The following is a 25,525-nucleotide window of genomic DNA, read 5'->3' as shown; positions in this document are numbered from 1 at the left end:
TCAATAGATACAGCTTGGAGATAAGGTCGAATGATGTGCAACTGGATGATGTCCTATGGGTATTCCTTGTCTTCTTTGCTCTTCTGTGGGAGGTTGCGTTCTTAAGGAATCTCAGCTGACCTGTAGTCTTACCGCAGAACCTTTACCCAAGTGCTTTCAGCGAGCCTATGGCCAAATGTAGGTAGATAAAGAGCCAATGTGCAGACAGTTAACTAATATATAATTCAGGAGAGAAACCCGACTTTGGAGATCGTAGAGAAGACCCCCAAAACAAATTTGGCGAAGCACACCTCTAAATCATGGTCTTTCCTTCGAAACAACCCACGCCACCAACGGTCTATAGCCCGCCTTACCTTGCTAAGAAACCCGACTTGAAGATCGCAGAGAAGACCCCTAAAGCAAAGTTGGCTAAGCACACCTCCAGTGGAAGTCCACTGTCTGACTGAACTGCAAGAATGTTACATAAATATGGTAGTAGAGTATTTATAGATCGGTTAAGGCTAAGCAAAAACAAGCTAAGTTGATAGTTCGACATATAATAATTACTTTGGTGGTAGTACAGATCGCATTCCTGAATATTTTGCTGGTAGTTGTTTATACAAGAAAAGAAAGATTAATTTCACATTCCTATTCTATGAACTAATTTTTGCAGGTCCTCAAACTTCGTCCGGACAAGCCATCACCCAACCATCTTGATCAACATGTGTACTAATTCTCTAGTTACTAAATGTGGGGAGGTAGTTGGTGGTGATAGAATTGTTGCTGCTGGTATTGCTGTTGGTGTTGCTGTTGATGCTGCATGAAGTGTCGTGGATAACCTTGATTGTCGGCCATATATTGTCGAGAAGGGCTGTAACCATCTGACTGTCCACGGAAAGATTGCATGTAACCTCTTCCTGAAGGTAGTCCGTGGCTGTTACCTCTCCAAGACATTTGTTGGTTGCCCCCTGAACTCCAGTCCCCCTGTTGGCTCGACATGTGGTACGGTTGACCACCATTATCATTATTGGAAGACTCGTTATACCGATTTCCGTTTAAACCACCGTTCCCCGTAGTATTTCCGGAGTTTCCCCTTCCTCCTCTTCCTCCTCTTCCTCCTCGACCTCGATCTCCCTGCTTTCGCCATCGGTATGGCCTCCGGTTTCCCCTTGGCTTCGTAACAGAGAACTCGATCCTCTTCAGAGGTGAAGTAACCATGATATTGTCCGTAAGACCGTGTTTTTCAAGCTCTTCTTCGCTGCAGGTGCAAATCTGAAACACGTGCTCAAGTCGATCGATATGTTTGAGCTCTGGAATCCACGCTTTGGTGAAGGCGCCATTTCCATCGTAATCAAATGCTTGTTTGACTGGGTTAAACGCCCTCGAATCTCCTCTCGGATTGTTGCCTACTGATGCTATATACATCCAATTTCCATTGTTCGAACTGATATCTGCGTCGATAAGTAACATCGAGTACAGTTCTGCGCCGATTCTCCAGTCTAGAGACAGATGCTTGGCGATGAAGCTAGCAACGTTCTGTCTGGCACGATTCGACGTGTATCCTGTATGATATAACTCTCTTTGAGAAGCGTCGACTAAGCCCATGCCTGTGGTGCCTCGGATAAGTCTTTCGATGATTTCGTCAACCCCTGGGTCATCCCGAGACAACCACTTTTTGTCGTAGTTGCCGCTAGCCCCTTTAAAGCCATCGATCTTAAAGAGACGGACTCCGAATTTCATGGTACATAGTCGCATGTAGTCGCGCCATAGCAGCTCAAAGCGAACTGATCTGGAACCTTCACTCTCACCCTCACCAAAGCCCACGCCTGTGGAATAGCTCTCTTCTAAACCGTCTTCAAATTTGACAAGTTCATCGTGAATTGAGCGGGCAGTGATAGTTCCCATGGCCAAGTATGCCGAGAGCTTAGTGCTGTAGTCGAGTCCCATCAACCCATTACGAGTCTCCTGATAAGTCGTCATTGACCCCGACTTTATGAGATGGTAAAGACGGTCCCAGGCAGGGTTCTCGCCGCCCTTGAATGGGTGAGAGGACTTTGTTCCTTCAGGGAAAGGGGGAGGGTCAGAGATGATGGGGGCTTTGACCGGTTCCAGTAGAAGTCGCTCAAACTCGTCATAATCGTCGGGAATACGAAAGGGGGCTTGTTGAGATGGGATCCATGATGAAGGGAAGGAGGGCAACGATCCAGCCTGCGGACGCGGTAAAGGTGTGCGAGGGCGCTCTCGAAGAGGTTCTTGTGTCTTCCTATAAGACGTGAAAACATCAGGAAGATCAGTGCATTCTTTGGACAGGCCAGTGTCCCGACTTCAACATGTTAGTGACATATTACCACAAGACACGGGAAACTTACTCATCAATAAAATACTTCTCGTCATGCCAAAGCTTAAAGTTGATGCCCTCCTCAGAGCACACCGACGCGACAGCGTTCTGGTCGTCCAACTCTTCTTTCGAGGGCTCCTCAGTCATCCAAACAGTATCGACAGACTGGTTGCTTTCGTTCAACGACATGATCAAATGCTTCAAGACATCATCAAACTTGCCGATCCGAACCAGTATGCCACTGCCAATGTTTTCGAAATTTTTCTTGACATCCCAGATACACTCGGCCTGGAACTTGGCTCGAAGGGAGCCACATCTCCAAAAACGACCGACCTGGCTCTTGGCTAGTGGGTAGGGAGACTTTTGGCCCTCAACAACAAAGCCAGAGGTTTCGATCTGATGAGGGGGGAGGATGTAGATGGGAAGGAAGTGGGTAAAACCATGGTCAGTAGTGGCCAGGTGGTGGAGGATAGGGTTGTCGATGGCCCTGAGGTCACGTCGAAGTAAATAAACGAGAAGTTTATTCCCAGCCATGGTGAATGTAGTTATCGTGGGGTTGGGCGTCGTGGTTATGCGTCAGGGTCCTTTTGTTTCCGGGTCGAAAGGGAGAATTTAAGGGGGGACACGTTTGTCAGATCTAGGTCTGCAGGTTGTGAGATGGGTCAAAAGGGTGGGTGACTGGGATTGGAGGCCTGATATTTCGACCACCAGTATTTCTTTTGCTGGTCTTAATGTAGTGGGAGACCCGTACTGCAAGTGTTGGAGTCTTTTAGTGGATTGTTGAACGAGTAAGGAGTAGAGAGGGCGAATAAGGTAGAAGGGATCTGAGCTGAACTGGACTGAACTGGACTGAACTGGACTGAAAGGCTGTCCAACAAATGAGTCTGGTAACTCAAAAATGATCAAGACTCGTATGTGAGTCAAGTATGGTTCGAAGGGGAACGGTGGATATAGATATGGAACATGGAAATGCTGAATTCTCAGGATGTCTTTGCTACTATATAAGCTACGGTATGGTTCAATACACCACCGTAACTTAGCCTAGCTTACAGGAGTAACTTTCAACGGTTCCTGGCCAAGAGATAGTGTGAAGCGAAGCAAAGCAAAGGAAGCAACGTCTTCGGCAGGGGTGTATATATCGGACCCTTGAGTATGAGATGAGAGAACTAGGCGGGATCCTAGCGTGGTGGGTGGGCTTTGAACTCGACAGTGTGGGTACTGAGAGAACTATGATGATGGTATTCTCCTAGTTTACAAGATGAAAGTAGTTCTCGACGGAACCTGAGACTAGATGATGAGTTGAGATGACTGCAGATGAGACAATGCAGAGACAAAGAGAAGGCGAGTTTGAGTTGAGGTGAATTGTAAAGGTTAACTGACCACGAAGAGGTATAATGGTAACGAGGCAGGATTGAGAATTGATGACGATGACAATGAAGTAGCAACTAATGAAGATCCAACGGCGATTTAGGATCAAGGGGACCTGCAGATTCGGATGTAGTGATCGGTACGCTAAGCATCCGAATTATTATTGTCTAGGTAAACCGGGATAGACAAAAACGTTCCAACAAAAAGAAAAGATGCCATGTACAAGATAGATAATTCTTTCAACACGAGATGTACAAGAAAAATAAAAGGAAAAATTGGTTCAAGAGTTACAATAGACCAAAAAAGAAAGGAAAGGAAGTAGATAAAGTAAAATCGTCATTTTGGACCCTGATCGGCCCGAGGGCGCTAGAATTGAATTGATAGAAATGCCTTTCTTCTCTTTTCTCTTGTCTTTGGCAACGATGATGGACGATTCCCATGGCTTTGTTAGAGTGGTCTTGATCGTAGCCACCCCTGTAGCTTCATGCGGATCGAAAGTGACATAACAAGGGCTTTTCTACGTATCTTTCTCCTAATTGGACAGGTTTAAGTTAAAAGTTCCGGGACGACGCGCAACTGCAGTAGACGGTATCTACAGGGGACATGTTGACTGACAGTCCCCTATTTAGAAACGTCAATCATGTCTGTATTTATCAATCTTGGTAGCCTCGAATTTGAAAGAGAAACAGCCAGGCTTCCATATCAAGCCTCACCTCCGAGATATCGCGGTTCCTTTCCCGCCTCACTTCTACATGATCTGATGGGATGAGATGCGATGCGATGCGGCTGAACGGTTGTCGACCTGTCTATCGACTCAAGTCGCTACTGGGGGCGTGTACGTTGTTACATAAAATGTGAGACAAGGGGACAGCCGAGTTTGAAAGAATAGATTTCTCTCTTGTTATGGCGATGTATCCGTAGAGTAGTACCGTACGCGTCGTGGCTGTGATCGTGGCCATGGCTGAGGTGATTGAGATCGAGAAAACGACAAAATCAAGGGTCCATCCAACCATTACGATAATGACATCATGACTTGAGAGCTAATTGAAGACTAGTTGAAGGGATTGAATAGATGGCATCTAGACTCTGGTAGCGTCTATGCTGTATTGCCTTCAATTTGATCATGTTTGTTTCATAGAACAACGTGAAAATACCAGTATTCACTCTATATACATAAACAATAGTTACGCCAATCCAACCATCCAAAAATGACTTCTGATCTGCAAATAGTGCTCGCACACGGCCATCGAGCGGATCCAGACAAACCTACAAGGGTCTAGACGTCCTGTCATCCACGCCAAGATTAATTAATGGCCTGACAATTAATTATAATTGCTTTTTTCACTTCTACTGCCGATACAGAATTGATATGGCCTTGCCGACTACGTTTCCGATCTCTTTCAAACTACTACGTTCCCCAACATCGGGCCTACCAACAGTGAAAAGGAAACATTCTAGGCCTCATCACACACTAACTACTTTCATTAGTGTGGACGGCATTTGCCGCTCGCTGGGGTTCGGAACTGCGACTAGTAGTTATCACAAAGGGTGTCATTAACAATACATACACGTCTTTACTGATCATCCTTAACAAAGCAAATATTCCAACGGGTGTCGACTCTTCCAGCCCTCTAGGTGAAATGCATGTCTCATCCCATGCTTCATGCTCAAGCCATTGAACACAGTCGTAATTGATTGCAGAAAGCCTCCATGCGACTGTGCCAGCCTCGCCATACCCACGATTGCCAAATCAGTCAAGCAGAGAGCAGATCACGGCCAATCTTTCTACAGTAACATGGTCTCGACCGGGGTTATTATTAATTCGTTTCCGATGTTTAAATCTTGAGAGTCTATGGACATCGACAAGAATTATTACTCCAGGCATCCTCAATTTTTCGATTTGACTACGACATGGATCCAAGCGACGCAACAATGACGAAACCAGTTTAAAAGTGCAAAACCTCAGTCTCATTCAAACTTGCAGCCATTCGAACCAGACTCAATTCGCCGCTTAGACTTTTCAATTCGGGGTCTTTTTCAGGAACATGACATAGTTCATGACGCGCCGGTAGAGGATCGCCATCACTTACCGTCATCGCGTTGAATGAGCTAGACTAGACTGTCCTCCAGAATCCAAACTCGAGACCTGTCTTCGAAGTATGATTTGATATGGGTATCCCTCGAAGTCTAATGCGAAATCGATAGCTTCGAAGTATGATAGTGGTTTTAGAATGGGATTCTTGATTAATCGTCCAATTGGCATCATTCTAGCCCAAAGCAGTAGACACCTTCCATTCGGCCTTACCCTGCACCAAAACTCGATCTCGACATTTCACGATCTTGAACGATCCGCAGTTATTTTTTTGGGCTGCAAAATCACATTAATCTTGTCAAATCGCTCGCATCCTTTCCCTGTAATTGTGGCATCCGTAATGTGATCAAAGCGACGCCACGCGTGAAATACGAATTATCAAGGCCTCAATTTTCCTGACGTAGGGGGCACGTTTTCGCTTTGGTTCACTTTCATCATGTCTCATTTGAATGCATGATCGTGGTTGAGGAGAAAAGAATTGACGGACAACACCATCTTGATCTAACGCCAATGTCGTCGCTTCTAACAACAGGTCTACAAGATTCCAGATACATGCACCAGACTCAGGATACCCCTAGTAATTTTCTACGCACATGTAAGCTATGTTGTCATATTTTCCCTGAATCGAGATCTCAAGCATTTGCCCGCAAGTTTGGATCAGGTACAATCTTTAATTCGGCAAGCAGAGTATCAGGACTGCCACTCTATTTCTCCATTTCCCCTCATCAAGATCGTTGCTTGACAGGAAGCATTTCATCATCGATACTAAGCACAATCACCCGTCAAAGACAGTTGGATATGAACGATTTTAGTGACGAGACTACTACCATGGATATCCTTCACTGGCCGACAAGATACTAGAACCCACATGGGATTGTATTATCCTCGGTCGGAAAAGTGTTCGTCTAGAACTTCGGAGATCCGAGCGAGGCGGAGAATGACCCCAGATTTTCAGCGAGGGGAAACTGGGGTAGAGATGGGGAAGCAAGAGGCTCAATCAGCTGTAAAATAAGAATTTTGATGATAGACACGAGTTTGTCTGGAAAGAGATAGATTCAATGTAACATTTTATATTAATTCGAAGCTTTAATGTAAGTTGGACCTTTAGAACAACATCACAAACAGGTCAACAGACTCATGATCGTGATTCTTTCAGTTGAAGCCAGGTAGATGCTTATCGTGTCGTGCATACTCGGGTTCGATACAAACAAAAGACACGCTCATTCCATTCATTCAAAGTCCAGAAGGACAATCTCCAATTATGGTTCTTCCGTGAATAAAGCCAAGTCATGATAACAATTGGCAACTTTAATTGGTCAAGCGACTGAAGCTGATCCTCTCTTTTGTGAAACCCCGGCTGTTGAGGTTGACGCACTGTAAACGTAGCAATTTCAGGCGTAAACACAGTATAAATTACTCAACTTGGGACCCAGCGTTTGCCGTGAAGCGAAACTACCCTCGGCTAAGCGATATCCAAAAGCCGAGAGCAATCAATATGAATGGCTATCAAGCTTCTCCAAGACAAAATTCTCAGGATATTAGTTCTGCTCGAGGTCGTTTCTTTTTTCTCGCATCGTGATACCCCTCCATCTCTCCCCCTCACCAATTGACTCTTCTTCCTCGCTCAACAAGCAAGAAGAAAAGTCAGGACCAGACATCTACTATGTCTGCTGTTAACAGGACCCTTCGAACGGCCACCAAGCAGTTGCGCTTCCAATCTCCACGGGGTCTTCGTGTCGCTGCCCCTCTTGTGGCCCGCTCAGCTCTAAGTGCTGCTCGCTCTTCGCTTCCCGCTTCTCACGGCGCTGCCTTTTCAACATCTGCTACCAAATTCTCTGGAGCTTCCGACATGTCTTCCGCACCTCGTGAATACGATCCTGAGATCAAGGATATTGCCGACTATGTCGCCAATAAGACCATTGACTCTGAGCTTGCTGTGAGTACCCGAAGCCTCAACTTTACACCCCGCAATACCCCGCCTTGCGCTTCAACACCAGAAAATCATCACGATACAATGGCTTCAATTGACCACCAACAAATATACTAACTTGACTTTACAGTTCGACACTGCTCGATGGATCCTCCTCGACACTCTTGGCTGCGGTCTCGAGGGATTGAGGTTCAAGGAGTGCTCCAAGCTCCTCGGACCCATCGTTCCCGGCACCGTTGTTCCCAACGGCCCCAAGGTCCCTGGTACTCCCTTCCAGCTTGACCCCGTCAACGCCGCCTTCAACATTGGTGCTATGATCCGATGGCTCGACTTTAACGACTGCTGGCTCGCAGCTGAGTGGGGTCACCCCTCTGATAACCTCGGTGCTATCCTTGCTGTCGCTGACTGGATCAACCGTACCAACAAGGCTGGTGGTAACCTCGCTGGCGGCAAGACCTTTGTTGTCAAGGACGTTCTCGAGGCCATGATCAAGGCTCACGAGATCCAGGGTTGCTTGGCTCTCCTCAACTCATACAACAAGGTCGGTCTCGACCACGTCGTCCTCGTCAAGGTTGCCTCTACCGCTGTCGTCTCCAAGATGCTCGGCCTCAACGAGAAGCAAATTGCCGATGCTGTCACCCAGGCTTGGGTTGATGGTCAGTCTCTCCGAACATACCGCCACACACCCAACACCATGTCCCGAAAGTCGTGGGCTGCTGGTGATGCTTGCCAGCGTGCCGTCAACCTCGCTCTCAAGGTCCTCAAGGGCGAGCAGGGTGTTCCCACCGTCCTGTCCGCTCCTGTCTGGGGTTTCTACGATGTCCTCTTCAAGGGCAAAAAGTTCGAGTTCCAGCGTCCCTACGGAAGCTATGTCATGGAGAACGTTCTCTTCAAGGTTTCCTACCCTGGTAAGTCTATTGTCCGTTACAAATGAACCAGCTAACACATCACAGCCGAGTTCCACTCTCAAACCGCCGTCGAGGCCTCTGAGAAGATTCACCACCTCCTCAAGTCTCAGGGCAAGTCTGCTGCCGACATCAAGTCCATCACTTGCCGAACTCACGAGGCTTGCATCCGAATTATCGACAAGCAGTTCAAGCCCATGGACAACTTTGCCGACCGTGACCACTGCATTCAGTACATGTGCGCCACTATGCTCGTCTTCGGCCGCCTCGAGGCCACTGACTACACCGACGGTGGTGAGGCTGCTACTTCTCCTCTGGTTGAGTCTCTCCGTCAAAAGATTAAGTGTGTTGAGGATCCTCAGTACACCAAGGATTACCATGACCCTAAGCTCCGAACCATCTCCAACGCTCTCACCGTCGAGCTCAACGATGGTACTGTCCTTGACGAGGTCGCTGTCGAGGCTCCTCTTGGCCACCGTCTCCGCCGTGAGGAGGCTAAGCCCGTCATTCTCGAGAAGTACAAGCGCCACCTTGGCCCTCACTACCCCGAGTCCAGGGTTAAGGAGCTTGTGGACCTCAACTTGGATGCCAAGAAGCTTGAGTCTACCCCTGTTGATGAGTACGTTGACCTGTACACTGTTGAGAGCAGCAAGTTTGTGCAATAAAGGGCTGGTTACTGTGTGAAGGAGATGGAGAATGCATATTTAATCGCAAAGCCCAAAGAAGGCTATAAATAAATACATCACGTCAAATGAACCAAATAAAGAACATCGAAATGAGCTTACCTTCAATTCATTGAGTAGCTTTCAGATCATCTGAAATATCGCAATCAGTTACGTGTAAAGTGCTAAAAGGCGTCTGAGTTACACAACTTACACCATTGAGAGCATTCCAAAACCATCAATACCTCGTGATTGGTGAGGGGCGCACTGCCTCAATGCCCGCTTTATTTTGTAGGGGTTTGGCTTGGCCGAATTCCGAGCCTTGGGAGGCGACTCTACATAGTAGTCACAGCGTTGAAACTCTCCTCTTTCATCAAACTTGAACCTGACATCCTGTCATTACTGAATCCTTGTCACGTTGCAAGTCGCAGACTCTCATCCCATAAGACTTATTTACTTATTTACTCTTTACCCGCACGGCCGGACCCTTCGGGCGCAATATCAATCATGTCTGCTGATCGCCAGACTATTATCGAAGTGAACCGTTCGCTTCGCAACATTAAAAATGTAAATCTCCTTATCGCGATACCAACTTCCATTTGATTGCGACCGCAAAGCTGACACATGGAAGGAACTCGAGAACCTCCTCGAACGAGGCGTGATTGACGACTCCGTCTACGATACCATTAATGTCGCTCTCCCTCCCGAGTCTTCCCTCTCAGGTCCTCTCCGAACTGCCACAGGCGCCAACAAGACCACCGCTGCCAAGGCCGTGTCTCCCGCGCCAACTCCCTCCCCCGCGCCATCCGCTCAGGCGGCCCCTACCAAGGCCTTTAACGACCTCAAGATCAAGTCCAACTCTCCTGCGCCGCCCGCATACGACCAGACACCTCCTCCTGGCCTCCCTACTCGTAACGTCAAGCCTACCGTCGCACACGCTCGTGCTCTATACCGCTACGCCGCCTCCGACGGTCGCGATCTGTCCTTTGAGAAAGATGACCGTATCGCTGTCTATGAGTATATGAACCAGGACTGGTGGATGGGCCGCAACGAGCGCACAGGCCAGGAGGGTATCTTCCCTCGCAACTATGTGCTCGTGGACCAAGAGACCAAGAAACCCGTCCAGCCTGTGCAAGCGCCGGTGCCTCAGCCGCAGTACGGATACCCTGCTTACTCTCAGGGCCCGCCTCCCCAGCAGAACCCCTACAACGCGCATGTGCCGCCCATGGCCGTCGCCGAGGGATCCGGACAGCAGGCACAGGAAGGAGATGGCAAGGACAACAAGGTGAACGAATATGGCAAGAAGTTTGGTAAGAAACTGGGTAATGCTGCCATCTTCGGTGCAGGCGCGTCCATTGGAAGTGGCATTGTAAATTCCATCTTTTAGATTGTATATTTGCACGACAGTTGTCAAATTGCTTTTGGGCGTATGAAGCTTTTGGGTATATTCTGGGAGCGTTGCTATTCACACACATCAACATTGCTAATTGCACATGAAAGACCCACTCTTCATCTGCATGATCAACACGTGGTCCTGACATAAGAACCACGTGACCAAACTAAGCCCCTTTCAGAAGAGACCCCACTATCGTCCTTGCGTCACGTCAACGCGCAATAAGGTCAAAATGGAAGCTACAGAGGGTCAAGATGAAGGCCACAGAAAGGCTAGGCTTTTATTATGATTCCTCTTGGTATAGTTAAATTGATACTATTGATTGTATACTAAATTGTATATGTAGGAGGGAAAAGATAGAATAAGCTGCAGTGTTAGGCGAAAAACATCTTAGACTTGTGTGCGAATAGCAGCGCTCTATTCTGGGCGTTTGGGCTTGAAAGGGTACATAGAATCACTTTAAGGAGGATGTTGGGTTTATACTTGAAATTCCCTCCTATGATGCACTTTTCCTGTTTCGAAGCGTCTACGATTACTAGTTATCGCGATCTTGAGGCACTAACAGTGTTTATCATAGAATTGGGACATAAATTGCCATAGTTGTTGTTATTTGCTTGAGTAATGCCATAATTCAAATCCCTATTTTGCTGCGGGAACTCATGAGGCGTCTGTTGCTCATGCCTGCCTGTGGACCATTTCACAGTATAGAATACAGTGCAAAGCATAATCTCTGGTGTGGATCCGAGTCATGATCAGAATTAGCACTGTATCTATACGTCGCAAAATTTCTCGTAACTTTGACCTTCATGAAAACTCGAGACATCCAAACAGCACCACAATAAAACACAACAAACAATGTCGACAGCAAAAAAGAGACAAGCGGAGGATACTCCCGCTCAGCCAAAGCCCAAGAAGAGCAAGAAGAACAAGAGAGGAAAGGCGGGTGCACCAGATGACGAATTACTTGATACTGAGCTTGGTCTCAACACGCTCTTCACCAAGATGGACAATCAGCTCTTGGCCGATCACCTGGCTCAAAAATTGAGCCGTTTTGGAGGCGATTTGAGTGCTGTTGAAATTTCAGACATGACTGTCTCAGGTATGCCTTACACTCTTTCGCATGAGATGAAGACTTTACTCACAATTACAGCCAACGCCATTCAGGACACAACCACATGGCAAGAACCAAGAACCTTGGACAAATTCCCCAATTTCCTGGAGAGCGTCACAGAGAACCCTGAACTGTTGTACAAGTCAGCTAAGAAGAAGGGCTCGCCACATACTCTCATCGTTGCGGGAGCGGGATTGAGAGCTGCAGACATCGTTAGGTACGTTGACGCGACCTGCTGCCAAGGAAAAAGTTAACCCTTGACAGATCGATGCGCAAATTCCAGAACAAGGATAACGCGATTGCAAAATTGGTAGGTTTTCGTTCATGTTCGCATATCCACCTGATACTAACATGCGCCAGTTTGCTAAGCATATGAAGGTTGAAGAGCAAGTTCAGTTCCTTGAGAAACACAAGACAGGTATCTGTGTCGGCACACCTGCCCGTCTAATGGATCTTATGGATAACGGTAAGTTTGATGCTGTCATACTCGAGGACCTTTGACTGACCCAAATAGGTGCGCTCTCCCTCGATGGCCTGAAGCGCCTGGTCGTGGACGCTTCCCACATCGACCAAAAGAAGCGTGGCGTTTTGGACATGAAGGATACTATGATGCCTCTGGCTCGTTTTTTATCGAGGAACGAGTTCAAGGATAGATACGGCGATGAGAAGAAGCCTCTGGCTTTATTGTTCTATTAGATACGATACCCTTGAGAGAAATATTAATCTTCCACTTCCTACATGTATCAGTGCTACGAGGCTCGCCAAGTGGACCAACAATAAACAACATTTCCACCAGCCGCTATTTCCGACATTTTCTCATCATATTAGTGGAAACGACAAATCAAACGCTACCAAGTTAAGGCGATCTGTTGGCTTACTGTTGATCTTGATTAGTCACGCCGATGACTCTTAATTCTCGTATTTATACCTACCTATTTGCTTACCATCACTTCTAGGTATCGAAAACCAAGAGTCACCACTAAATCTCGATTTTGACCAACAATATGCCCCGTGCTGCACCCGAAATTATTAAAGACCTACGCCAACAGAATAGTGCAATAAAGCGAAAGCATGCCATTCCAGAGTTTGCAAAAGCCTTGCGTCGTGATAGCTTTCAGGCGACATGGGATGCTGTTGGAGCGGCGCCTGGGCTGGCCAGCTTGATGGCCGAGTTCAGCATACGAGATCTACGCCAGTTGTGCAAACGCTTAGGAATGACAGCTTCAGCCCGACAAGCGCGACCTCAGAGGCGTGCAGCTCTTGGCAAGCTTGTTATCATACTGTTCGAGGGAAATGAAGATGGCAGACCTTTGAGTCGCTTCTACCAGGATATCGTCCCTGCTTGTGACCTCAGTATTATACAGAGATTCGAACAGCCATGGACCCCGTCGCAGCAGAAGTATTTGTTAGCAGGCCAACGAGAGCACAACGAGATCAAGTTTCTTGAAGAGCTATCCTCGAAGGACCTTGTACTTGCTCAACACATATCCCTGTTCCGCGGCAACATCCCTCTCACGGAGAGGATATTGACAACAATCCTCACAAGCAAAAAATGCCCTCCGGATTTGATCGATGAATTAGCTATGCCCTCCCTTAATCGCCTACTCAAGAGCCGCTATGATGATAAGACGCGAAACCGATATCTTGACCTCGTTCTCCAAGTTGTCCAAAAACACCAAATTACCGAGCAACTTTCTCTCGAAAAAGACGGACTTGTCCAGTACATAGTCGGCCGATGGTGCAATGCACCATCCGGCGAGAGCAAGGAACTGCAATCCTGTTTGGAGCAAGCCATCGAGTTGCTCCCGTCAACACCAAAGTCAAGAGCAAACTACTTTGAGCGCCTACAGCAGGCGATTTGTGTTTCTGAGAGGTTAAGCTATGAAAGGAGATATGAACTTTTTCGCCTGCTTCTTTTACATATGAAGGATTACCAGATAGATATTGAGAGCGACTCAGAACATGACCTCATTCGCTTGAGGCAATTCACTCGGTGGCCATCGTCGCTTTTCTTCTCGATGAGCTATCGAATGTCTCTCCAACTCTTTGAGAAATTGGACCAATTGTTCCCGCAAAGAGACTTCTTAGGTGTAGAAACACAGGGAACAACAGTCTTGCGCCAGTCTCAAGGCCCAATCAAGCATAGTCCTCATGGTGACGTGGAGGTTGTGAAAGCTTTATTGATCCGGAGATCAAAGACACAAAGTGAGCACCCAGGTTGGCTCCAGCATGTCACTAATCTAGTCATGGAGAGGAGGACAAGAGCGCAGCAATCGCGGGAAGCCGTGGAGCGAGCGTATTGGGCAGTAAGTGCGGTGCACCTATGCGTAGCTGCAGGAGATTTACCGTCTCTCAAAGAAACCATAGTGTGGTCGCGACGTTTCATCAAAGATTCCGCAGTCAGCTATCGTCTTTTTAGCAGCGACGTCTTCAAGACACACGAAATAGAGGAGCTTTTGGGTGCTATGCCAGACGGGAACGTCGAATCGCCCGATACTGTTATGGCTTTCGCTTCCTCTCTAAAGAGGAAAGACATGGATCTTGCAAACCAAATTCTCATTGAGCTGGTCACGATCGCAACCATGGCTGCTGGCGAGCCAGGGTTCCAAGCTGAGAACTGGCCTTGGTTATTCAACCTCATCCGATCCAGAATTGATAGGCGTACTAGCAAGCTCGATGTCTTGTTCAATAGTCTCTCAAAGTGCACTGATTCTGATCGCGAGCAATGTCAGAGAGATCTGTTGGAGATTGTCTGGAAACCTACAATCGATATTTTGATTCAGATTGGCGCTGCCCTGGAAGCAACCCATGGCTCACTCTACGATACTCTGGTACCTGTCTCATGTAGAGATAGCATCAAAGGCATATACCTCTACCAGCGTCTTGCCAACACATCTCTTTCGCCTCATCTCCTCGCGGAGCTGACGCGTTTCCTGATCGATCAGATGAGGGCGTGGCTGGGAGCTAGAGGTCTACAAGCGCAAATGCACAGCGTTGTCTCTGCGATTAATCACCTAGCATCCAGCGAACCGCAGCTTGCATGCCCTTTCATACGCGACTTGATCGTGAATGACGATTTTAAAGAGGCCTCTTCGTGGCATCGGCAGCTCATGAGCCATAGGTTTCTCTCTGTTCTTCCTGCAGGGAAAGCAGAAGAATTCCTTCGTACAATGGGCAATTCCATAACAGAAAGGATGAGAGAGCAGAATCAAAATTCTGAATCCAAAGAAGCGGACCCAGATATTCCCGCAGAGAAAAAACCTAAGCCGATCAAGGTCACTACTGTGAAGATGCTTGCCCAGCTTTTGCAACATAAAATCTTTATCGATCCTTCTTCATCTTGCGAGATTCTTATTGGCCTTCTTTCCGAGACACGGCATATCGACATCCGTGTCGCCATCGTAGCAAGCCTTTTGGATACAATGGAAGAGCCAGATTGCCCTCCCAACATACGGAAACAGATACTCTCTGCTCTCGAGGAGTATGTTGTACCAGTAGCTTCTCAGCTCAATGAAAGACGTGGTCTTACTGAATCCGACTGGATCGCGGCCTCCGAAAACGGTGTTAGTCTACCCATCGTTGGGGAGGATACTCCTCTACTCGATCTATTGATCGAGAAGACTCAACTGTCAAGGCTAGAGGAAGCCGACAAGCTAGCGCTTGGTCAACTTGTTATGGTTGCTATAGAGCAGTCAGCTGTAACTAACACACGCTATTTGAACTTGTTCATGACGAAAAACAAATTTTCTCTGGATTCTCTTCCCGAAATACCAGTTCATCTAGCTCCACTTTCCAAGGCCTTCATTCATCTGATGCCGTACATTCCAGCTCGCCTTTACAGAATGGTAGAAGCAGCCATGTTCACCCATATCGAACCATCACCGGGGATAAAAGCTATCAACAAGGCCGTTCAGGAAGATCGCGGATTGGTCAACTCAAACTCGGGCAAACACTGGCTTTCGCAATTCGCAAGCGACAGCCTGGAATCCAGAAAGCATAACGTTCGGTTTATACTCATCCATACACCTCATTTGATCCAACAAGGTCCAAACTTGCTCAATTCCAAATTGGTCAGCAACGGTATCGACCGAACATGGCTTTTACAACTTATGAAGGGCTGCGTCGACAGGCTGTTAAACGTCAACAGAGCTGGCGAAATAGTCAGCATTGTCAGGAGGATGTCCGGTGATAGATTAAAAAGCCGTAAGCATTGGGAAAACTGGCACAAGAATTGTTTGCCTGTGATTGAAGCAATCATTCTACAGACAAAGGAAGCTCAAGCACGCTGCCAGTTTATTCTAAGCGTACAAGCTCTACCATTACCTCTACCCGACGCAACTGAGGAAGAAGACCAGGCATTCATCGAGAAGCTCTACGAGGTCATCGCGGGCCTTGCAGGACGGCAGAATTACCCATATCATACCGATCTAGGAACACTCAAGCAGGAGATTGATTACTGGCCTCTAGCGCAGTGCTTTGCACGATTGGCGCTCAAATTAGCAGCAGTTCGCGACTACCATCTGGAATCGACGGATAAGCCTAGCCTTGTGGATTATCTACGATTAGAAATTGTGGTACATTTACTCACCAAAGCTACCGGTCCCAAAACAGTGGCAGTGGAAGTAAGACGGTTGTTGGAGGAGTGGTCGAGATCTAATGACAAGATGATCCAGGCCATGGGTATGGACTTGGCGAGGACAATTCAGCACAGAGATTGGTTAGTTTCGAATTAGGGAAGGGACCACCATGCGAGGTATCTATAACTGTTTAGGTGGCATCTTTTGCATTGTTTCATTAGGTATGTAAAGTTGCTGTTCGGCCTCTCCACGCAACAGAACCAAACTTTATAGCCCTTTCTTTACTTGTCTGAGATCGGGAATTCACTGCCTGTCGCGCCCTTGTATTGGTCTCGAATAGCATCTGAGATGGCCTCATCTTTCATCTGCTCCGCGGCGGATTCATTTGACTGGTTGCCAGCGCCAAGGAAGTTCTCTTGAACATAGTCGACAGCTGCGAATGGGTTATTAGCTTAGGAACATTGACAGTATTGTAATCTTACCCTTGTCAAGACCGTCCTCCTTCTTTTCACCAGAAGCGCCTCCTCCTGCCATATTATTGACCTAAGAAATGTTAGTAAGCTCGCGCAAATCGAGATGAGAAAGCTTGCCTTGTCCATGAATGAACCCCCAGCCTCTGGGGCCGCCTGCTGTTGAGTTTGATCGGCGTTGTCGTTCTTGTTGCCGCCGGCGAGGTTCTTGACGAAATCCATGATGATTGAGAGTAAGTTGTAAATTGATAGTGTTTGGATAATGTATGAAAGAAGATGAAGTGGTAATAGAGGGGTGGGGGAGACGGGCCTTATATTCTGCCAACAATCAAGAGCATCACAGTAAGGATTTCTTGATTTGCTGTATGGCAAGCTGAGCCTCTGACGCAAAAACAAGGTTGTAAGGAGACACGGACTGCGGTGTATGACGTTGTCGCTGCCTGCTTATGATTGGAAGTGACAGAGATAAGGTGCGGCGCGATGAAACTTGAACCTCCCTCATGCCAAAAACTTGGCACGCGAGTACTGCTGAGCAAGGGTTGATGATAGGACATGACAGGGACAGCTTCAACCAAAGTGCGGGGTAAGCTTGGAGCTCTAGAGAGCTTCGGTTACCCCATAATATCACAGGTGGCCAGGACCTCCATTGCAGCTTCACAAATTGGACAAATTTTGGTTTGGTTCATTAGACATTTGAGCAACTACAGAAGCAATCATTATCATACATCATTAGTTTCGTTCCTTAGTTCCTTCCTCCCTCGTTGTATAGCAAATCTCATGGTATCTGTCATTATCGTCACTGTGTTTTAGTGACATTCATCGTTCTCGTCATCGTCGTCGTCGTCGCCTGTATTTTTTAAGTAGAATTTTCAAGCTTTTTTGTTCGTTTTCGCGTTTATTGTCGTCACACTGGCTCGTAAACTCTTGGGCTCGTTGCCGTCGTTAAAACCTAGAAGCGAGTGTACCATCCGTCGGCGTCAATGACGTCCTGGCATCGCTTGGGCATGCTTCCGATCAGCTCGCCGAGGTACTCCTTAGAAATACCCTCCCAAGTGTCTCGGACAACGTCGTCGATCCTGTACTCGGTAACGCCCCCAAAGAGGGAGTTGGCTTTGTCGGCCTCCAAGTTAGCGGTAATAGTGCCAAAGATTTCAGTGATAGGGTTGAGGTCGGGGGATGCTGGGGGGAGGTGAAGGATAGGTTTATGACCACCTCGTAGACCATCCTTGATGGTTACATTGCAGTGGGCAGGAAGATCAGGTGACAGAGCAAAGCGAGGGCCAACTGAGTGATCTCGAAAGAAGTTGACAAGGCTGGGGAAAATGTTGAAATACCAGCTCGCAGGGCCAAGAGGGCCATGCTCGCGGTTGCTGTGGCGGGTCCAAGAACGAAGGTGACCAGTGCCAGCGGCACCTGACAGGTAAGCAAAGTAGACGTTGCTGTTGGTGTAATCAGTGGGAGAAACGGGCTCAAAGTTGATGCAGTCGGGGTGGATGTCCTCGTCTGACTTGCGAGTGACAAAGACTTGTTCAGCTTGCTCGTTGAGGGGAACACGCATCTCGGCATAGAAGAGAACACTTTCCCACTGCTCAGCTGTCCAGTGAAGATGATCACGAGCAAAGTTGAGACGCAGCTGTCGAGTTTTCTCGTCAATGCGAGGGCGGGTGATGGCGGGTGAACATTTGAACCCTTTGCGACCCAGCGCCAGGGTGATGGTTCGTTCGGAGCAGTCGAAACCAAGGGCTGATGGAATCTTGGCCATGGGAGTGCGGCGGGCGTTGGGGTTTGACTGGACAAACTCGACCAGCTGGCGGATTTGATCGTTGGTCAGGGTGGGGACTTTGGGTCGAATGGAGAGGGCAAGGGGATTGAGGGCAGAAGATGATGGGGTAGTCTTGCCGCGAGCTTGAAGACGAGCTTGAGCACGAGTTTTGATGCGAAGATCGAGACGAGAGGAAACTTCAGCGGCAACTTGGTCAGGCAAAGGGTATTGGACCTGCTTAGCAACGGCCTCTTTGGACCAACCCTGAGCATGAAGAAGCTCCGCTCCCAAGATTTGAGCGTCAGAAGGAAGGGTGGAAGCTCCAAGAAGCTGCTCAGCCTGGCTAATGTTGCGAAGGAGCTGGGGGTCTGCGGGCTTCGCATGGAGATCAGAGGTCATGCTCTGAAGAGCGGCAATCTGATCATATTGCTGGCTAGACCGGAGCTGCTGGGAGGCAAGCTGTTTGTTGTAGCTCATAGCCCACGCCTGATGCTCGTCTGCCGGACCATCTTTGGTCTTGTCAAGCCCGAATCGCTTGTCGATCAGATGGGTGAAGAACAGGGGATCCTGGACAGGAGGAGTAGAGAGGGGACGGGTAGGGAGAGGGGCAGAGACAGGGGCAGGGGCGAAATCGATGTACTGAGCCATTGTGGGAATTAAAGCAGATTGATGCAAGAATAATGAGCTGAAGATGAAGGGATGCAAAGATGAATGCAAATTGATTGTGAGAATGAAGCAAATTGTAATCAATGGTGTTGGATGCGGATGGATACAGCAGTGGATTGAATTTAGCTGAGCTGGTAGAGTGGTTGCAGCTGGGGGCGTGAGTCTAGGGCTTAATGGACTGTAACAATTCATCGTACGCACTGTACCCAGATGAGGCGGCTTGTCTGTGGCTGTGGCGTTTTGGTGGACTGACTGGCCGGTTGACTCAAAGTTTTGGTGGGGCACGAGTAGTCCACTGCGGCGATGCGTCATACCCAGTGTCGTGTCGTGGAAAAGTTCAAGTATCGCGACAAAGACACCAACTAAAACATAGTCTCACATACAGACTCTCTATACGCAACAGAGAATAAAAGTCAGTAGCCATGGCCAAAACGAATGAAGATCTCCTTCGACGGCCACTGTATCGTAAGTAAACCAACTCTTACCCCGCCATAGATGGACACAATACTGACATATCCCAAGTTTATGATCTGCCCACCAAAGTCTTGGACACTTTAGTCCTCAAGGATGATGCCGATGCTGAGACCATAGCCGCTGCTGAATCCGCTGCTTCTTTGCCTACAGAGAGTTCCTCAGATAGCAACCTCGTCGGAACCCAGGCTTGTTCTTTGTGTGGTCTCACATTCACAACAGTGATAGATCAGCGTGGTCATCTCAAGTCCGATTTGCACCACTACAACCTCAAACAGAAATTGCGAGGACAAAAGCCCGTGTCGGAAGCCGAGTTTGAAAAGTTGGTTGGAGACCTAGACGAATCATTATCAGGTTCTGATTCAGAGGAGTCGGAGGAAGAGGAAGATGGTCGACAAGAGTCAACCCTTACCACACTCTTAAAAAAGCAGGCAAAATTGGCCGACAAGGCAGGCAGCGATGATGAGGAAGAAACCGCAGGTAGAGCAGGTCGCGGCAAACCTCCTCTCATCTGGTTCAGCTCTCCTCTGTTGCCTGAAAAGAACTACTTTGGAATGTACCGTGCCATTCTCACAGGCGACGAACAGCGGAACCAAGACCTGGTCGAAGTGTTAAAGAAGAAGCAGGTGGAGCCCATCGCGATGCCTAAAATCCCCAAAGAGGGCGCCTTACCAGAGGTTGCCTACAAGGGTCCTCATATCTTCCTATGTATGATAGGAGGTGGCCACTTCGCAGCCATGGTTGTCTCTCTTGCTCCGCGACCCAACAAGAACGGCACGACCATGAACCGAGAAGCCACAGTGCTGGCTCACAAGACGTTCCATCGATACACCACACGACGAAAGCAGGGTGGTTCTCAATCAGCCAACGACAACGCCAAAGGAGCTGCACACTCGGCTGGTTCGAGTTTGCGACGATATAATGAACAGGCTCTGGTAGAAGACGTACGGAATCTCCTTCAAGAATGGAAGGCTCTCATCGACACTTCCGAGCTGCTGTTTGTCCGAGCTACAGGTATGACGAACCGAAGAACCTTGTACGGGCCGTATGAGGGTCAAGTATTGAAGCACAATGATACTCGACTGCGAACCTTTCCCTTTAGCACACGGCGAGCGACACAGAATGAGCTCATGCGATCCTTTATCGAGTTGACACGCCTCAAAATCCGCGAGATTATTCCTGTGGAGGAGACCAAGAAGGAGGCAGAGTCTGCAGCACCAAAGGCGAGTGCGAAACCTTCAAAACCAAAGCTGTCCGAAGAAGAAGAGACAGCGCTTCTCCACACATCTCAGCTGCAAGCTTTTGTTCGAAGATCAAAGGTGCCGGCTCTGCTCTCGTATCTCAAAAACAACAATATCACAGCCGACTTTGAGTTCCAGCCCGTTGAGCAGAATCATCATGCCCCACGACCGCTTCACCTTGCCGCTGCTCAGAATGCCGCACCGTTAGTACATGGTCTCCTTGTTCGTGGGGGTGCAGATCCTACCATCAAAAACAATGAGGGTAAGACACCTTTCGAACTCGCTGGTGAACGATCAACGCGGGACGCTTTCCGCGTAGCCCGTTCTGAACTCGGCGATGCTAAATGGGCTTGGGATGATGCCAAGATACCGCCCGCCATGACGAAAGCTGAAGCCGATAAACGTGAAGAGAGGGAAAAGAAGGAAGCCGACGATAAAGAAGCTGAGCGTCGAAAGGGCGAGGAGGAAAGATTACGGAGTGAGGGGCCCAAGGTGCCGGAGGGGCGCAAACAAAAGGGAAATATTTTGGCAGCGAGCCTCAAGCAAACACCCCAGGAAAAGAGAGAGGCCGAGGCAAGAGGTCTGACGCCAGAGATGAGGATGCGCCTGGAGCGTGAAAGAAGAGCACGAGCTGCGGAGGAGAGACTGCGGAAAATGCAGAGCGGTGGATGAGATAGAAGAACAGGATAGACAAACACCATGAATAGACTAATTGACTGGCATCAGATCATGGAAGTTCTCTTGTTTACTTCATTTTAAGAAGTTGGGCTTGAGGGCTATGCAAACGTGATGTATCGCGTGGCGTAGCTTTCCTATTGTTCTGCCTGAATAGCGATTGTTCGGCATCATTCACGAAGCACGCGCAGCTCCACCTCATATCACAATAGAATGAATATGCAACCTTGCACAGAATTGCGGTTACGGGTCCAATAAATAGAGAACAGAAACAATGTTCGAACTTTGACCAAGGCGAACGAATACCTTGTATGGCTTCCTGGACTGTGTGGTAGTCTATAGGGTAAATATCCGGGTCCTTACTTTAGATCCAGTATCATTTCAGACTACCTAGTGGTGGATATGCGTTACGGTCAGAAAAGCTAAGTCGTGATTATAGTTAGTGTCATGCGATCTTGTATCCTTCAGAGCGACTCTTGGGTTCTAATGCCGCCCGCACGCACGCTATGAATATGGCAACTGTTTTTCTCTCACAATACATCACACATTCATTCCAGGTTGGGAAGTAAGCATTAAAAGTACCACTACCATGCATGTATATCAGAGTCTGTTTTACAGATTGGGACTGTATTTATTATTCTAGATAACTATCACAAGAGACACAGTTGCAATTTGTTTCTGCCTGTAGATGTTATTTTAGGTGTAATTCGAGTTTTTTAAACAGTCTTTATACGAATATCGTGCTTCGAAAGTTCAATTGGTTACTCTATACAGTCTATAACGCAACTTGCTTTATAATTTATTCGGTTTCTTTGAATCATATCAATCCGATCAGTCTATTGTTTTTACTACTGTTACCAGTATTTACATGCGATTGGCTATCCAAGTGTCACCGCACACGCCATTTGAGCACTGGCTTCTCTCCTGTCACAATGTTTCGTATATAAAACGTCAAAAGAAGGCATTTATAAAGGCCAATGCTCATCTTTAAAAACTCAAAATTTGATGAAAGGGCTGTGCGAAAAGAAAACTCTGTGCTCAAGCCATGATACCCGTTAATGAAACAGGCCCTGGTCAAGTCGGGTTCTTCTGAGCGACTGGCAGAAGCAGCGTAAGCCGTATTAGGCAATTAAAAAGATCTCGCAACGATTTCCACGACCGTTAATGGAGATCATCAGTCCGAAACATGCCATCCGTAAAACTTGCTTCTTTGATGCACAGACAGGTTCAAGGAACACATCTCTTCGATCGTACTAGCTGCGGATGATAGGTGTCCCACCACTCAGCTTGACGGAGACGTATGTAATGAGACTTCTACGTATACTTCAATCTCCACCTCTTGGATCTGCTGCTCAAAGAGGCAGCCGGTCGGCCAACAACCAGCTTCAAGCTTGCAAGACCAAAATAGTATTTTCTCCGGTCCTCGGCCTAGCACCGGGAGATGCATTCAGGTATTACAGTTGCCGTATCTGTACCCTGCTTGATCTCATGGTCCAGACTGGGCATTCACACGGATAAACATTATCCTAAAAGGTTTAGAAGTCCCTGGTAGAAGACAAATTAATCTCGGGGACCCATGCGGACTCAAAAGAGTTGAAAAATGATATTGTATGTACTCTGTACCAACTGAAATGTAACCATAGGCAAGGCAAGGGTTGACCTGGTCCACGATTTTATGACGACCTCCATAGCTCTAGCTCCAGTAGAGAGCTTGAGCTGTGAGGCGAGTCAGCTGTGGTCCGGGCAAACATTTAATGAAACTCAACCAAAAGAATTACACTGACATATGACGATCAGTGGATGCCGGTGCGACTTACGGAGTAGATCGACCCAAACAAGAATAACAAGCCCGCTGCTTAATCGATCGTGGATGAGGTGACTGACGATCAGCAAATAAAACTAAGGAGTAGCGAAAATAATTATATTCCCACTCAACTGATTATCTATCCATACTCATAAGAATCGATTACCGACTTAAAGTCTATTTCTTTAGCAAGGTTGTGTTTAGTGGGCTAAAGACACAGCAACCGCCTCAAAGGAATGATAACCACCGTCTGGGTAACTTGGTCTAAGAAAACCTATCACGGGATGTGCCATATCAGGGTTTGACCACGACCGCTATGGCCGCAACTCGAAACACGGAACGACAAAAGAGAGAAAGAGACGCTAAGGGGTCCTTAGCGCTTCTGGCTGATCCCAGCCGACCCCGGGCACACGTTGTAACGCTGCATCGTTAATATGTACAGGGGTCTTCAGGACATCTTCTTGAAAGTTCGAAAATGGCTCGATATTTTCCATGAAGCTAGACTGGCCGTCAGGCGACATAACGTGGCAAGCGGAGCAAACCTTGCAGTCAAAACGAAACAACGGCAGCGATGCTACCGGCATAAGATCTTTCATTATCGGGATGGTTTACGGCTACTTGATGTCGACCCAAGCTGGAGACTAGATTTGACCATCGTCAGAGCTCAAGTTCAGTGATGTAGAGATATCATTGGAGATTGCCTAACTAGGTAATTGAGAGTGGCCCGTTCCGGAGAAATTTTGCACTAGATAAATGGAGCCAAAGTGTCAATCCATAGCGCGCGGGAGACTAAACAAGCAATCAATAGTTCCTCCAGTGTTCTCAAGCCAACGAGAATGCGAGTTGATGATTGCTTCTGTCATGTATCAGGTAGAGAATATCCCATCAACTGGATGACTCAGTGACATATACTTACAAATCTAAAAGACCACACACGAGCTGAGCCATCTTGAACCCCAGCTTCAGGTGGGAGACACACTGATGTTCCGACTGGTTCATCAAGTCCCTCGGTTTTTCTGTTCCGAGTTTTGATAGGTGAGAACGCAGATCAACATAGTTTTAGTAACACAAAGTGCAGCGCACTTTTCCAATTAAGCATAGTTTCAAGGTTGCTGGTTTTGAGTTTGTGAGTGTCCCTGCACGTCTCAAAATATGCCTCAAACAGTTGTTGGACAAATGTCAAGGAATGCTGCGCGTGTAAACTCACACAGTTATCTTTCGATATACATATAGACACCAATTTATAGCAACGGTATGATTGCTTGTAACCATGTCTGCCTCCAGCTTCAAAAATGTTGTTATGACAGACAAGACAGCCTTTGCTACCCGGGACTGCTTCATACTGAGCCGCCACCCGGTGATTGTAAATCATCCAAAACCTGGCAGTAACCAGTTCAAACAAAAAATCCAAGCTGAATGAGTACAGGGTATTGTGCGTAACACAACTGTTCTCTTTTGGGTGATTCCAGCACCAAAATAGGTTGGGAGACAAATAGAGATATTGTAAGGCTGGATTACATGGGGGCTGTATCAGATTCGCAGTTCAGTAAGCGATGATTGGCTGCCCTGATGGTGAAACCGACTAGGGAGTCCTGGTCCTGAGACACTGTTGGCGTCAACCGGATGGACTGGTCGATCTGATGCTAAGACAATACCTAAGCCATGGGCGGCACCCCGTTGTCACTTTGGTCATGGTAATCGAGAGCCAATGATAGTATCCGATAAAGATGGATTTCATTTCTGATTGTAAGCGCTGTGTTTTTAATAAGCGCCAAGCCATAGATGGATGAGTGATACGTAGCTAAACCAAATGGTAACTGCTTCAATGGAAAAGAGCTTTATCACCAAATCATTCCAGTAGTTATGCCGTCGAATCTCTGGAAATGCCAAGCCTTTCTTTGGCCGTGATAGCCAGACTCTATAGCGTGACATGTTCGGTGGAAGCGGTGGGCATGTGGATAGGCTCTATAACGCTGCCAGTCCTATGGTACGAACCCAGTCAGCCAGTGTACATACAAGGGGAAGTATTGCAATTTCCTTGACGTAGTAGCCCGCATGCGAGCTCAGGTTGTTAGGGTGAC

The 25,525-nt window shown here is 47.7% G+C and overlaps 7 protein-coding genes across 7 annotated transcripts; 5 read left to right on the top strand and 2 right to left on the bottom strand.

The window, feature by feature from the left end:
* Positions 1-1,351: 1,351 nt before the first annotated feature.
* FPOAC1_004993 (uncharacterized protein) lies at positions 1,352-2,851 on the bottom strand (the record flags this gene model as incomplete). The annotated part of the gene is made up of 3 exons (XM_044849527.1): positions 1,352-1,394; positions 1,448-2,302; positions 2,349-2,851. 3 exons carry the CDS (start codon positions 2,849-2,851, stop codon positions 1,352-1,354), a joined length of 1,401 nt encoding a protein of 466 aa, XP_044708237.1.
* Positions 2,852-7,440: 4,589 nt separating this feature from the next.
* On the top strand, positions 7,441-9,277 carry FPOAC1_004992 (uncharacterized protein; the record flags this gene model as incomplete). The annotated part of the gene is made up of 3 exons (XM_044849526.1): positions 7,441-7,713; positions 7,838-8,615; positions 8,661-9,277. The coding sequence occupies 3 exons, from the start codon at positions 7,441-7,443 to the stop codon at positions 9,275-9,277; spliced, it is 1,668 nt and encodes a 555-aa protein (XP_044708236.1).
* Positions 9,278-9,781: 504 nt separating this feature from the next.
* On the top strand, positions 9,782-10,661 carry FPOAC1_004991 (uncharacterized protein; the record flags this gene model as incomplete). The annotated part of the gene is made up of 2 exons (XM_044849525.1): positions 9,782-9,841; positions 9,906-10,661. The coding sequence occupies 2 exons, from the start codon at positions 9,782-9,784 to the stop codon at positions 10,659-10,661; spliced, it is 816 nt and encodes a 271-aa protein (XP_044708235.1).
* Positions 10,662-11,522: 861 nt separating this feature from the next.
* Positions 11,523-12,474, top strand: CSM1 (csm1-like protein; the record flags this gene model as incomplete). The annotated part of the gene is made up of 5 exons (XM_044849524.1): positions 11,523-11,766; positions 11,818-11,995; positions 12,043-12,088; positions 12,139-12,244; positions 12,293-12,474. The coding sequence occupies 5 exons, from the start codon at positions 11,523-11,525 to the stop codon at positions 12,472-12,474; spliced, it is 756 nt and encodes a 251-aa protein (XP_044708234.1).
* Positions 12,475-12,782: 308 nt separating this feature from the next.
* FPOAC1_004989 (uncharacterized protein) lies at positions 12,783-16,511 on the top strand (the record flags this gene model as incomplete). Its single annotated transcript, XM_044849523.1, has 1 exon — positions 12,783-16,511. The coding sequence occupies one exon, from the start codon at positions 12,783-12,785 to the stop codon at positions 16,509-16,511; it is 3,729 nt and encodes a 1,242-aa protein (XP_044708233.1).
* Positions 16,512-16,636: 125 nt separating this feature from the next.
* FPOAC1_004988 (uncharacterized protein) lies at positions 16,637-17,047 on the bottom strand (the record flags this gene model as incomplete). Its single annotated transcript, XM_044849522.1, has 3 exons — positions 16,637-16,788; positions 16,838-16,882; positions 16,963-17,047. 3 exons carry the CDS (start codon positions 17,045-17,047, stop codon positions 16,637-16,639), a joined length of 282 nt encoding a protein of 93 aa, XP_044708232.1.
* A 2,628-nt stretch (positions 17,048-19,675) lies between these two features.
* FPOAC1_004987 (uncharacterized protein) lies at positions 19,676-21,637 on the top strand (the record flags this gene model as incomplete). Its single annotated transcript, XM_044849521.1, has 2 exons — positions 19,676-19,718; positions 19,776-21,637. 2 exons carry the CDS (start codon positions 19,676-19,678, stop codon positions 21,635-21,637), a joined length of 1,905 nt encoding a protein of 634 aa, XP_044708231.1.
* Between the last annotated feature and the right edge of the window lie 3,888 nt (positions 21,638-25,525).

Source organism: Fusarium poae, chromosome 2 (genome assembly GCF_019609905.1).
Source record: "Fusarium poae strain DAOMC 252244 chromosome 2, whole genome shotgun sequence".
In the NCBI taxonomy this organism is placed as follows: Eukaryota; Fungi; Ascomycota; class Sordariomycetes; order Hypocreales; family Nectriaceae; genus Fusarium; species Fusarium poae.
Note: the sequence above shows the minus strand (reverse complement) of the source record. Positions and strands in the feature narration are given on the sequence as shown.